Source organism: Artibeus jamaicensis, unplaced genomic scaffold (genome assembly GCF_021234435.1).
Source record: "Artibeus jamaicensis isolate MK-2021 breed Jamaican fruit bat unplaced genomic scaffold, CSHL_Jam_final contig_233, whole genome shotgun sequence".
In the NCBI taxonomy this organism is placed as follows: Eukaryota; Metazoa; Chordata; class Mammalia; order Chiroptera; family Phyllostomidae; genus Artibeus; species Artibeus jamaicensis.
This window is the reverse complement of record NW_026521486.1, coordinates 12,067,112-12,080,101: the sequence shown is the minus strand read 5'-3', so window position 1 is coordinate 12,080,101 and position 12,990 is coordinate 12,067,112. Positions and strand designations below refer to the sequence as shown.

The 12,990-nt window shown below is 41.8% G+C and overlaps 1 protein-coding gene across 3 annotated transcripts in view; it reads left to right on the top strand.

Moving 5' to 3' along the window:
• The first annotated feature begins 1,832 nt into the window (after positions 1-1,832).
• POLR3B (RNA polymerase III subunit B) overlaps positions 1,833-12,990 on the top strand; it is a 168,027-nt gene continuing 156,869 nt past the window's right edge. For all 3 annotated transcript variants that reach the window (XM_053661850.1, XM_037160488.2, XM_037160486.2), the window contains exons 1-5: positions 1,833-2,023; positions 5,885-5,917; positions 8,778-8,834; positions 8,919-8,983; positions 12,278-12,353. In XM_053661850.1, coding sequence (XP_053517825.1) covers positions 1,952-2,023; positions 5,885-5,917; positions 8,778-8,834; positions 8,919-8,983; positions 12,278-12,353 — 303 coding nt within the window. In that variant the 5' untranslated portion in view covers positions 1,833-1,951. The remainder of the gene's footprint in view (positions 2,024-5,884; positions 5,918-8,777; positions 8,835-8,918; positions 8,984-12,277; positions 12,354-12,990) is intronic.

Genomic DNA, 12,990 nt, shown 5'->3' with positions numbered 1-12,990 from the left:
ATGAATAAAGGGTATGGTATTGATAACTTATACCATACTTAAGCCCGGGAACTTATTAGAAATGCAAATCTGCAGACCAGAGACCAAAACCACCAAACCAGAAAGCGGCGGTGGTTTTAACAGGCTCTCCAGGCAATGCGGCCGAGTGCTGGCGAACCACTTTGACCGCAGGAAGCCAAGAGGACTTTGGGACAGAAAGCCAACATGTCTGAGCCAGCTGCAACATCTCTGCTATCAAAAAGTCACTTCAGGGTCCCTTCCAGACTAGATTTTAAATAGGTTGCTCTCTAATAATTCACAAGGAAGCTACAGAAGCACATCTGTCTCTAAGTGAACTGGGAGATGCTCAAGAGCAGGAGCTGATTCTTCTTTTGTCTCTGTCCTCTTTCAGGCATCAGCACAATACTTAGAAGATACAGGCATTAACATTTACTCGAGGTAGCTAATTCAGAAATTAGCTAACTAACCTGGTGCAAGGTCTACACATTCATGAGAGCATGGCAAATGTATATTTCACAAATTTTTGTATTTTATTATAGTAAAACATACATAATATTTACCATTTTAATCATTTTAAGAGTCCAGGTCAGAGGCTATAAATATATTCTCACTGTTGTGCAAACATCACCATCATCCACGTCTAGACCTTCTGCATCTTCCTCAACTGAAACTCCTTACCCTTAAAGCAACTGTTGGGATTGTTTGCCAACTGTTCTCTTTCCCTGTGGGACTTTTTCTTCCTTATTGATTTGTATGAAGTCATTTGAAATTAGGGATACCAAGTTTTTGGTTTTTGTCAACTTGTGTTTTTAAGAAACTCTGTTTATGGTGACTTTAAAGAAATCTGTTCAGCTCTGGTTAGTGTAGCTCAGTGGATTGAGCGTGGACCGGGAACCAATCAGGGCACATGCCTGGGTTGCAGGCCAGGTGCCCAGTGGGGGCAGGGGTGCGAGAGGCAACCGCACATTGATATTTCTCTCCCTTCCTTTCTCCCTCCCTTCCCCTCTCTCTAAAAATAAATAAAGTCTTTAAAAAAATCTGTTCAGAAAATCTAAAATTTTCATGGAATCATAAAACAACAATTAGAATTATATTGCCAAACGTATGGATATTTCCCTTTACAATTTCTGTGTTGCTGTCCTCAAAGGCCCTCATCACCAAAGTGATGAATGCATTCACTTGCATTTTCTCCTAAACTTTGGTTACCATTTAAGTACTTTATTCTTATCGGATTATTTCGTGTAAATGGCTGATCAGCTGTTCCAACGTCATTTATTGAATGAGCCTTTTCATACTAAATTTCCCTACATGCCGATATTTATTCCTGCACCTGACTTCCAGTCCTCTCAGACTTGAACGGTGTCTTAATTACTGTCCTGTTATGCTCTGGTTCTCAAGTGAGTTACTGCCTCCTCCCTTTATGGTCATTTTAATAGTTGTATAATCATCTATCACATGCACACAAGCATAGTTTTTTTAACTAGTCACCTCCCCTACTTCTAGGCATTTGGTAAATTTCCTATTTTTCCATACTATACGACGTGTCGTTTTGGACTGAATTACATGAGTTTTCTGTCTTGGTGACTCAAATTGCGCAAATTATCCGTTTAGCTCTTTTTCTGAGTTATTTTAAAAGTTACAACCAATATGCTCTATTGGTCTCCGTTACCGGATAACTGGCAATGAACCTGTCGTCTGGGCTTTAGAATAACTCGGGCAAGACCTCCGAGCGACCCCAGGGGGCGCAGTTTCTCAACTTCGCCTCCGCCACATCCGGGTTCCACCGCAGATTCAGGCTGGGAGCAGGCGGAACCTTTCTGTTGCGGCTTCAATCATCCTGTGCGGCGGGGACCGTTTGGGCCACGCGCACCGCTCTTTACGGGTGCTGCAGTTTGCTTGAGGTGGCGCAGGCTGGCGTGTGGGGCTTATTACTTCCTTCGTCGTGAGCAGCATGGACGTGCTTGCGGAGGAATTCGGGACCCTGACCCCAGAGCAGCTAGCTGCGCCGATACCGACTGTAGAGGTAAAGGAAAGGTACACGGGGAACGGAAGGGGCTGGGACGCGTCCCCAGGAGGCGGTACCCTAAGAGCTCCCGTGGCGGAGCTGGGTGGGCCTTGGATTCTGCGCATGCTCAGAACTTCTCTTGGGTCTCTCGGCACGAGGTTGGGGACCCAAGCTGGCCCAACGTGAGCGGGTGGGAGGCGGCTTCTCTGTGGCACTCCGCGCGGGCAGAGCTTTCGGGTTGGACCCTTTACAGCATTCGTGAGCGTGGGCAAGATTGGTCCTCGCGCCCACCTTTGCGGGACACATTCCATCTTCTTAGGCTTGTAGAGGACACTGAGGCCCAGGGGGCTTAGGCCCCTTTCGTGAGGTTCCACAGCTGGTTGTGGTAATAAGACAAATCGTTTCAATGTCAGGCTAGTAATCTTCCCTTTTAACCCGGAATTCAAGTTTGGACTGCAAGAGTATCTGAAACCTCTGAAAATTTGCTCAGAATTTTCCCTAGGTGTTTCCTGCGAAGTAGCACCTTAGCTTTCGACAGATCAGAAGTTAAGGGTACCTGCCCTACAGTGAGCAGCTTCCTGATGAAGTTCAGCTGTTGACGTAATTTTATTCTCTAGAAAGGCACGTGTTATTATAACCTCTCTGGGCCTCCGATTCTTCATTGGCATGGAATGGGGATCTGGAGCAATGAGGCTTGGAAAGACGGGAGCGATTTCAGGTAGAGAGAACCGGATGCTTTGAAACCCGGTAGTTTCTGAGTACCCAAAATAAGTGCTAGAGTGAAGAAGCGAGGAGAGATGAAAGATGAAGGATAGGTACAGGTTCTGGTTTTGAAAGGTTTTGTTAGGCATCTGAGTGAGCAATGAGATGCAATAGAAAGGTTTAAGCAAAGTAATATGATCAGTGAACTTTTGGGTCATAGGGAATTCTTCATAATTATTTGGCCTGTGAATGAGATCGATTTACTGTTACCAGCCCTTCCGATCCAGTCTGAGTGCCTGCAGTGAATAACACTGCTGATGATTGTCAGGCAATACTGGATTTTAACTCTTGAAGAATTAATATTAAGAGCCAGCATTTACTGAGTACTTAGGATGTCCTAGGCTCTGTGTAAACCTAACATGCATTATGTTATTTAATTCTCTGACATAAGTGCTATTTCCATCACATTTTGCTAATGAAGATTTCTGGGGCCCAGAGAGGTTAAGTAACTAACCCAGCATCAGAGGCCGGTGAGTGGCCGATCTGGAACTTGGCGTCTGGCAGTCGAACTGGAGAGTCTTCATCCTGAACTGTTGGCTGGACTGCTTCTCCAGAGAGCTGAAGGAAGATGCCTAAAGGATTGACATTTCTTGCCTGAATTTCCACAGCTGTGCAGGCACTAAAACCATAATTCCAGGCTCCTGACTCAGGAATGACAGTTCTTCCTGGCCCTGTGCATCAGCCCACCACCCATCCAATCTTAAGGGTCCTGCCTGCAAAATACGCTCCAACCTGAAACTCACTCCACAGTCCCCCAAGTCAGAATCGCTGTCATCTCTTACATCCTGGGCACTGAACTTCTCTCACTCCAATCTGTCTGCTCTGTGGCGGGAGCCATCAGCTTAAACACACAGATACCATCATGCTGCTCTGTTGGTTAAATTTCTTCAATCTCTGCCCATTGCTTTTAGGGTAAAATCTAGTGTTTATTTATAAGGCCTTCCTCAGTCTGGCCACTGATAGCCATCCCAGCATCTCTCCCCCCACTGCCCTCCTCCCTCACTACCTGCCTCCCCTGAGATATTTCTGCTCTTCTCATACAGTTCATTTTGATCTTTCATTCCTCTTTGTAGATTTATACGCAATAAAATGCAAGAGTACCAAGACTTCCACTGCATTTATTTTGACATTTACATATTCCCAAATAATTAGCACCCAATACAAGATATAGAATGTTTCCATCACCCCAGAAAGTTCCTTTTTCAGTCTGTCTCCACCTCTTATCTTTTGATTCCTTTTCCTTCCTTTTTTAAAGACTTAATTTTATTTAGAAGCTTTTTAGGTTCACAATGAAATTGGGAGGAAAGTACATAGATTACTTATATACTCCTTGCCCTCACTTCCCTTTTTCTTTTTTTTAATCCTCACCTGAGGATGTGTTTATTGATTTTAAAAGGAGAGAGAGACATTGATTGGTTGCCCCCCATACGTGCCCCAACTGGCGATCGAACCCACAATGTAGGTATGTGCCCTGCCTGGGAATTGAACCCACAGCCTTTTGGTGTATGGAACGATGCTTCAACCAATTGAGGGACCTGGCCAGGGCACCTCCCTTTTTTTCTTGAAAAATGTTTTTACTTTATCCAAAGTATCTGCCTCCTTCCTTGGCCTCCTTCTTTCTTCTTAGTGCCCTTTGCTAGATCTGTCTTTTGTTCCTCATCTCTAAGTATTGGAATATTCTTGGTGTTCTTATGGAACCCTTCTCCATCTGCATTCCTCAGGCCGTCTCATCCATTACATGACTGTAATTCCCATCCGTTTGCTGACTTCTTCCTAATGTAAATCTCCAGGCCACTCTCTCCCCGGGTTCCAGACTCTTTGTTGTCTCTTAGACGTCTCCACCTGAATGTCTAGTAGGTGTCTCAAACTTGGCATGCCCATGACCAAACTCCTGGTAACCCCGTCACACTTTAAAGCAGCTGCTCTGACAGCATCCCCGCTTCCTTATCTCCACGCATGGCAACTCCGAGCTATCAATCTTGACTCCTTTTTCTCTCTGAGAGTCTATCTAATCTATAAAGTCTTTGTGGCTTGAACTTCACATTGTCTCCTAGCTAGCAGTTTTTCACTACCTGTACTATTTTCAGCCTGGAGTACTGCAGTAAACTCATAAATGACCTCCCTGCTTCTAACCTACTTTATTCTCAACCCAGCAGTTCAACCTATTATTTTAAATGATCCAGTTAAAATGAGCCACGGGTTCATGTCACCCTTCTGTTCACAACCTTCCAGTGCTACTCATGTCAGAGTGGAAGTCAAAGGTTTTACAGTTGCTGCAATGCCTTACATGATTCTTAGGCCCTTATTCAGAAACAGTGTATTCTTTAGACTCAGTTCTGCCCATTTGTCAGATTTCCTGTTAGCAGATGAGATGCCATTCATGAAGAGTCTTACCATGGTAGGCTACTCTCAACCTCTGCAAAATATAAATAGGAAGCCTAAGAAGAGAAGAAGTGTGGCAGTTTATAGCTCTTTAATGTGGAAGGTGAACACTGTGGGCTGCGCCTTCCTGCCGTCCTGAGATGAGCTCTGATCACACACTCGCTGGCAGAAAACGGGAGAGAGGAAGAACCGGAGAGTCCTGGCTTCCCCACCAGACTCCGAAACTCACTTTCCCTTTCTCATCAGAAAACCCACTTACTCCTGTGGTGTCATGACGATAAAATACAGTGCTTGGAATCTCGACTCATCCAGAAGAGATTAAATTATGTTCTATTTAAGAAATCTGTGGTCTGTGTGTGTATGTACATACAAGTGTATTTGTATGAACAGACACATATGCACACACCTGTGTGATTTCCATAAAAGTGTTGCCATGTAAAAATCGTTCTTTTAGTTTTGAAGGGAGAGAGGGAGAGAAATATCAATGTATGGTTGCCTCTCATGCACCCTGCTAGGAACTGGCATGCAACCCAGGCATGTGCCCTGACTGGGAATTGAAACGCGATCCTTTGGTTCGCAGGCCCATGCTCTTCCACTGAGCTATGCCAGCCAGGGCATGATTTACTTTCTTTCACTCATTGTGATAAAGTGAGTCATTTTTGGCACACTAGAATAACTTCTTATAAAAATACCATGGTTGCTAGCACACATTCTAACACTGTTTTTTATTCACAGGAAAAATGGAGGCTGCTTCCAGCATTCTTAAAGGTAATAAACATTTAGTAATAATTAATTATTTTTCTGATAAAAGTCAAATCAGCCTTCTTTTTAGATTGAATTTTTATCACCAACATGTTTTGGCTATGTACAACTGTGTACATTGCTAGGTTTGGGAAATACAAGGAATTACAAAGCAGTGAATCCCTGCCTTTAAGATGCACAATAGGGGAATGGTAATCTAATTCTAGAGACAGGAAGTAGTGTACATTGTAGCACAGCAGATGAGTAACACAAACCAAAGGGCTGCTGGCAAAAGAGGGATGCCGCAAGTGGTCAGAGAGGGTCTCCCAAATAAGATGAGACATAAACTGTATCTTAAGAAGAAAGGATTTAACTCAGCTGGAAGGCAGGGTACAGAGAGCATGACTTTATCAAAGTGCCAAGAGAAACCTGCACAGGGTGTATAGCAAACAGTGGTCCATCTCTTTTGTTGGAACGGATGAGTTAATGCTCAGAGGAACTGCTGGATATAGGTTGGTGAAGGGCTTCAGTTCATTTTTAAAGAGCTTATGCTAGGAAGCAGGGCTTCCACAGTGAGGCAGCAATTGGCACCCACTAGTATATGGTAGTCAAAGAGAAAGATACTGAGTGTTGAGGTGGGTGTGGAGAAATTGGAACCCTCAGGCTCTGCTGGTGGGAATGTGAATTTTGCAGCCACTTTGGACAGTAGCCTGGCAGTTACTCAAATGCTTAAACATAGGGCTGCCATATGACCCAGCAGTTCTGCTTGTAGGTATTTATGCCAGAGACATGAAAACATATACCCATGCAAAGAGTTGTGCACAAGTGTTCACAGTGGCATTATTTATAATAGCCTCCAAGTGGAAAACACCTGAATGCGTGTCATCGAGGGATGGACAAGTAGAGTATAGCATAGTCATGCAATGGAATATTAGTTGGCAATAAGAGCGAATCAAGTGCTGGTGCATACTACAAGACGGGTAAGTCTTGAAGGCATTGTGTTAAATGAAAGCATGGAGACCTGAAAAATGAGTAGAGTTCTGTCTGACTTAGTTCTCTGTTATAAACAGAGGGGAGAGTACTGGGAAACGATGCTGGGGACGTCGTCAGCGCTGCAGAGTTCTGATCAGATTTGAAAGCCATTTAAAAAGTTCTGGCTGTTTTTCTAACAGCAAAGGGAAGCTGCTGAAGAATCTTTAAGTAGAGGTGTGACCAGAATGAAATAAAGTAGTATTAAGGTCAAAAAAATTTTTATTATAATTTTTAAAAAATGAACTATACATAAGCAGAAGAGAAGGGATAGTATTTATGATTCAGAAACGAGGAGACAGTTGATGGCACCAAGTTCATTACTGCCACATTAACGGAGGCATAAGACAATGGTTAGTTCAGTCAGTCAGTATTTTGTTTATGTGTTTAAAGTTGGAATTCCCCTTCCCTCAGATCACCTTGAAATACATTTGTCTAAGAACAAAAGTATAAAGATTTTAATACATATCTGAAGGCTGCCCATGCTGTTCAGTGTAGGCTCACTGCAGCACGACTCAGAATGTTAGGCTGGGAAGACAGCAGTGAAGAGGGACAAATGTGAATCCCTGAGTGTACTTGGTTTTGCACAAGCACCAGATGGGGTGTCCTTGACTTAATAGCATTTTTTTTGTGTGAAGGTTAACATTACCTTTTGAGTTTTGGCCAGTAATGTGGCCTTGTTTCTTTAATAGCAGTGGTGTAACAACTGGAGTGAGGGAGGTACTAGCCTCTGTATACTGGCCAGACTGTCAAGGACGTCAGTGAGTTCAGGTGCCTGTGTTCAGGGGCAACACTGGCAAATTGGACCACGTTCAGGAGCAGGCTGAAGGCTGCTGAATGGTCTGGAAGGCACGCATGTGAGGAATAGTTGAAAGGCCTTTTTAGCTTAGAAGTGAGAACGTGAAAGAGAGATGTGATAACTAAATGGGTTGGCCTAGAGCAGGCATTTCTCCGGAAGAGGCTTAATCAAGTCCAAGGGGTGGACACTTCAGAAAGGTGGACCTCAGATCACTATAAGGTTGGATTTTTTTCTGCAACAGTCAGGACTGCCTCAGAATATGGAACGGTGGGTGGTTTTGTACGCCAATGAGATTCCTGAATGAGGCAGTGTAATAAGTGCTGTGATTATCCATCAGGGAAGTTCAAGAAGTGTTGAAATAATTATGTGTTTGAAGATTAATGTAAAGAAAGCACATACAGTCCTTTTAAATATTAAGAGTTTGGGTTCTCTGTGTTAGTTATTTTGCTGTTTACATGGCCGTACACAGCACTATCTTTGTACAGTCGTTTCTGACTTCTGAGATGAAAGGGAAGTCACTGCCAGCTGGCATCTGCTCTTAGGTTCCCCCAGTTCTGCCCTGCTTTCAATTTCCAGTACAACTATTTTCTTAATGGAGACCCTTATTTTCCCCTCATTCTTCTGTAGAGTGATGGGGAAGGCCAGTTTGGATGTGGGAAAATCATGAAATTGCCCAGGTAGCAGAAAGACAAAAAAGTAAATGGGCATTGTTTGAGAGTTGAAGAAATGATGCTCAACTGCTATATTTTTTGAAAATTCTAAGTATGCAGAGATAATCCTACCTTATATATTAGCTTATGGAGAATCATTAGGTATATTCAGATATCCATGTCTTGTATTCCCAAAGCTTCTCAAGGAGGAAAATTTGAATATGTTCTAGTAAGATGGGGGAGAAATGTAATGAAGAGACATAAATATAAAGTTTTACTAAACAAAATTCATGGGCCTTTCTCTCACTTTGGTTTTGAGAAAAATTTGATGATCACCTATGATTAGAGTCTATTGTATAATTTGCTCACCCACTTGTGTTGCTAATCTACTTTCCCATTTTCTACATAGGTTAAAGGCCTTGTGAAGCAGCATATAGATTCATTCAACTACTTTATTAATGTAGAGGTAAGCGTCAGATCTTAGAGCTAGACGTAGCTAAGAATGAATTGGAGGCTAGAGTCTTTCTTAATGCTGCTCTTTCCATCGCAGATAAAGAAGATCATGAAAGCCAATGAAAAGGTTACAAGTGATGCTGACCCCATGTGGTACTTAAAGTAAGGAATCGGCTCCTCTTAATTGCTCTTTTGATTATGCCTAACATTTTAAAAATTGAATGTAGTTGTTATCCAAATTCTTTTTAATCTGTTTAGTAAGTTAACTATCAAGTGTTCAATTTTTAATTGGTAAGCTAATTATAACACATAGCATTATGATTAAGAAGTTACTAGAACTATTAGTTTAAAATTTTTTTAAAATAATTTTAGACTTAAAGAAAAATTACAAAAATAGTACAGTGTTCCTATTTTATCCTTCACCCAGCTTCTGCTAATCCTAACACTTTACATTACCATAGCATAATTAACAAAACCTGGAAATTAGCAATGATATAATACTGTCAACAAATCCACAGATCTTATTTAAAGTTTTCCCACTAATGTCCTTTTCCTGGCCCAGGATTCAATTCAGGACCCCACAGTGTGTTTCAGTGCCTCGTCTCCTCATTCTCCTCCAGTCTGTGACAGTTCCTTATGGTTTCTTGGTCTTTCATGGCCTCTACACTTCTCTGGTCAGTTGTTTTGTAGAAAAACAACTAAAAATGTTGTTTTTCTAGAAAATAACTAATTGAAGATCCTTTGATTTGGGTTTGTATGATGTTTATTTGTGATTCGATTGGCTTATGCATTTTTGGCCAGAATACCATAGCAGTTGCATTTTGTTCCATTCTTACTGTATCATTTCAGGGGATATGATGCAGTAAGATGTCACCGTGTTTTATTACTCGTGATTTTAACTCTGTTCGCTTGATTAAGGTGATGTCTCCTGGGTTTCTCCACTGTAACGTTACTAGTAGTTTTCCTTTTGTAATTAATAAGTTTCTTATTGGGAGATCTTCTGAGACTATGCAAATATTTTATTATTCATCATGTCTTAACCACTAATTTCAGATACGTTGGTGGTTTTTACCTATAACAGTTAATATTACCTATAACAGTTGTTATGCTCCCATCATTTCTTCCACAGTAGTTCCGGAGTTTACTGTAAGGGAGAGTACTTTCTTCCCCACCTTCATTGATCTATAATTTTATTTATATCAGTATAAACTCAGGGGTATTCACTTTACTCTATGGGTCATAATCCAGCACTATCATTATTTTATTTTTTAAAGATTTTATTTATTTCTTTTTAGAGAGAGGGGGAGGGAGGGAGAAAGAGAGGGAGAAAAACGTCAATTTGCAAGAGAAACATTGGTTGGGTGACTCACATGCCCCAACCAGGGACCTGGCCCACAACCCAGGCATGTGCCCCGGGTGGGAATCACCCTGCGACCTTTCGGTGTGCAGGATGAAGCCCAGCCCACTGAGCCACACCAGTCAGGGCAGTACTGTTATTACTTTATTGCTCAAATTGTCTCAGCTTCGGCCGTGAGCAAGTCTTCGGCTTGGCTCCTGTGTCCTTTCAACGCGCCCCTGTTAATTTTTGAGTACTGCCAGATGTGGTTCATCTGCTATTTCCCCTGTCCCAGCCTAGGATCAACCGTTTCTATAAGGAGCTGTTTCCTTTTACTGGAGAATAGTAATTAAAAACCTAGATATGGATATGAAAGCCTCAGCCAGCAGAGCCAGGAAATATATGCATGTATTTTACTGCACATGCACATGCATCTGTGTTTCTGTATCCCATCCATTTTTATGTAGATGAAATACCATGCGTACTGATGACCCCCATTCTAATCCTGCTCTATGAGGCACATTCTAACCTTTTCTCTTCTCTTTTCTTATTTGTAAGCTCTGTGCCTGACAGTGAGAAATCTGACTCTCACTATCCACACTATGTTTACTGACATTTTCAATCCTGGAATATACATGAAATTGTTTCAGAATTGTTAAACATGCTTCTGTGAGAGTAAAATGGACTAGTTAGATGACAGTATTTACATACTGCTTTTTTTCTCATATAGTGTCCAATCAAAATACTGTTTTCCAAAGTTATTTGGATTAGTTTTCCTTTCCACCTTTTCAGTGCAGTTATGTTACTCATTTGTAATGCGGTAAGTTTTGTATTCCATTTGGGTTGGCTCCCCCACCTGCCAACCTGGTTGATTTTGATTATGTATTTATTTTTAGAGTGTACGAAACATTGTCATGGTTGTAAAAGGCAGGCCTAACAGAAAAAGGCATATTCAGGCAACTGTCCCTCCTCTCCCGATTCTTTCCAGGCTGTTCCTAGGCATTTTCTGTAGGTAATCAATCTCATTAGTTTCTGCTTTCTCCTTCTCATATTTCTTTTGCACAAATGAGGTCTTTTCAGAAAAAGTCCAGCCATTGTCAATATAACAAGAGAGGTTTGCACAACAGCAATGTAACCTGGCAGCCAAGGAGAGTGGACTGGAATGCACATGTGTGAACAATGATGACTTCACTGTACTAGTCAGTGGGGGCGGTAGATGCTGTTGAGTGAGCATGTGTACTGTATGGCCATCGCATTCAAAACGACTGCGTGAGTAGAGCAACGAATTTGTATCAAATTTTGCATTAGCTTGAACATTCCTCCACAGAAACTGGTATTTGAAAGATTCAGAAGGCTTTCCGGGACCATGCAGTGAGTGATTGGTAGCTTCATCACCACAACATGCCCACTCAGTTTTTTGGTGAAACATCAAATCATTTAGGTGACTCAGCCCCCCACAGCCCAGGTTTGGTGCCCTACAACTTCTGGCTTTTCTCAAAACTGAAATCATGTTTGAAAGGGAAGAGATTTCAGACCATCAGTGAGATTCAGGGAAATATGAGAGGACAGCTGATGGTGATTCCAACAAAGGACTTTGCAGAGTGCTTTGAACAGTGGAACAGACTCTGGGAGAACTTTGTGAAGGCCCACGGTGTCTACTTTGAAGGGGCACGTGAAGCGTCATTGTCCTATGTACAAGGTTTCTTGCATCTTCAATAAATTCCTCTTTCATAGTACATGGCTGGATACTTTCTGGACAGACCTTGTATAGTTTTTTTCTCTTACATGAATATGCTGTAGATATTTATATACTATAGATACTCTTTTGCACTTTGCTTTTTTTTATTAAATATAATTTTTAGGGAGCTGCGTTTCTAGTAGTTTTGTAGAGAGATTTATGCTATTCTTTAAAAAGATAACTGGTAGTATTTCCCTCCTTTGTGAAGATATATGTACTATCACTTTAAGAAGTTCTGCAGTTATAATTTTTAATTTGTTTGTCATCCTCAGCAAGATAAGCATTTGTCAAAGCATAACCCTGTGTTTAGGGGGAAACTATCTTGTTTGTTCACACGTTCTCTGGAGAAGTACAGTTGGTGATGGAATGATTTGCTTCTCAGGTACCTGAATATTTACGTCGGCCTTCCCGATGTTGAAGAGAGCTTCAACGTGACTAGACCAGTGTCTCCTCACGAGGTAGCTTTTAATCTTACTTTGTAAGTGAGTGTGTTAATCTTACTTTGTAAGTGAGAGAGACCAGAGGGTCTGTGCCCTTAATGTGTACTCTTAAACGTGATTTAAAAACAGGTAAAGAAATCTCTTTGAGACATAACCCAAATCAACAAGCACTTGTATAATACTGTACTCTATTGGGAAACAATTCTGTACTAGTTTGTCATTTAATTTTATTAATGTGCACTGTTTATACCTGTGTCCTGTTTACGTTGTTGCTGAGCCTTTTAGTGGTGTGTCCCCATCTCCTCGCTGGCCACTTGTGTCTAGCGTGGTGCCATCTGTTGCAGAGGGTGTTGGTGCATTTTGGGGGGTTGGCAGGCACTGTGTTAGAGAGGAGACCGGGGACTAGAAGCTCACTGTCTCACGGAAGAGATGGATAAGAAGAAATCTCAATCCCAGAGTTTCAACAGAGATGCAGGCAGAGGGTTATAGAACAGGCCTATCTATTGGCCTCTAACAGATACTAGACTTCTCTTCAAATTCTCTCACTGAGTGTGCGGAATTGGGAATTGATTTGGCGAATAAAATGACTTTTGTAGATTTGTCTGATTTGTATTAACGTAGAGCTAAAATAGCAATTATGGAACATAGCACAGGA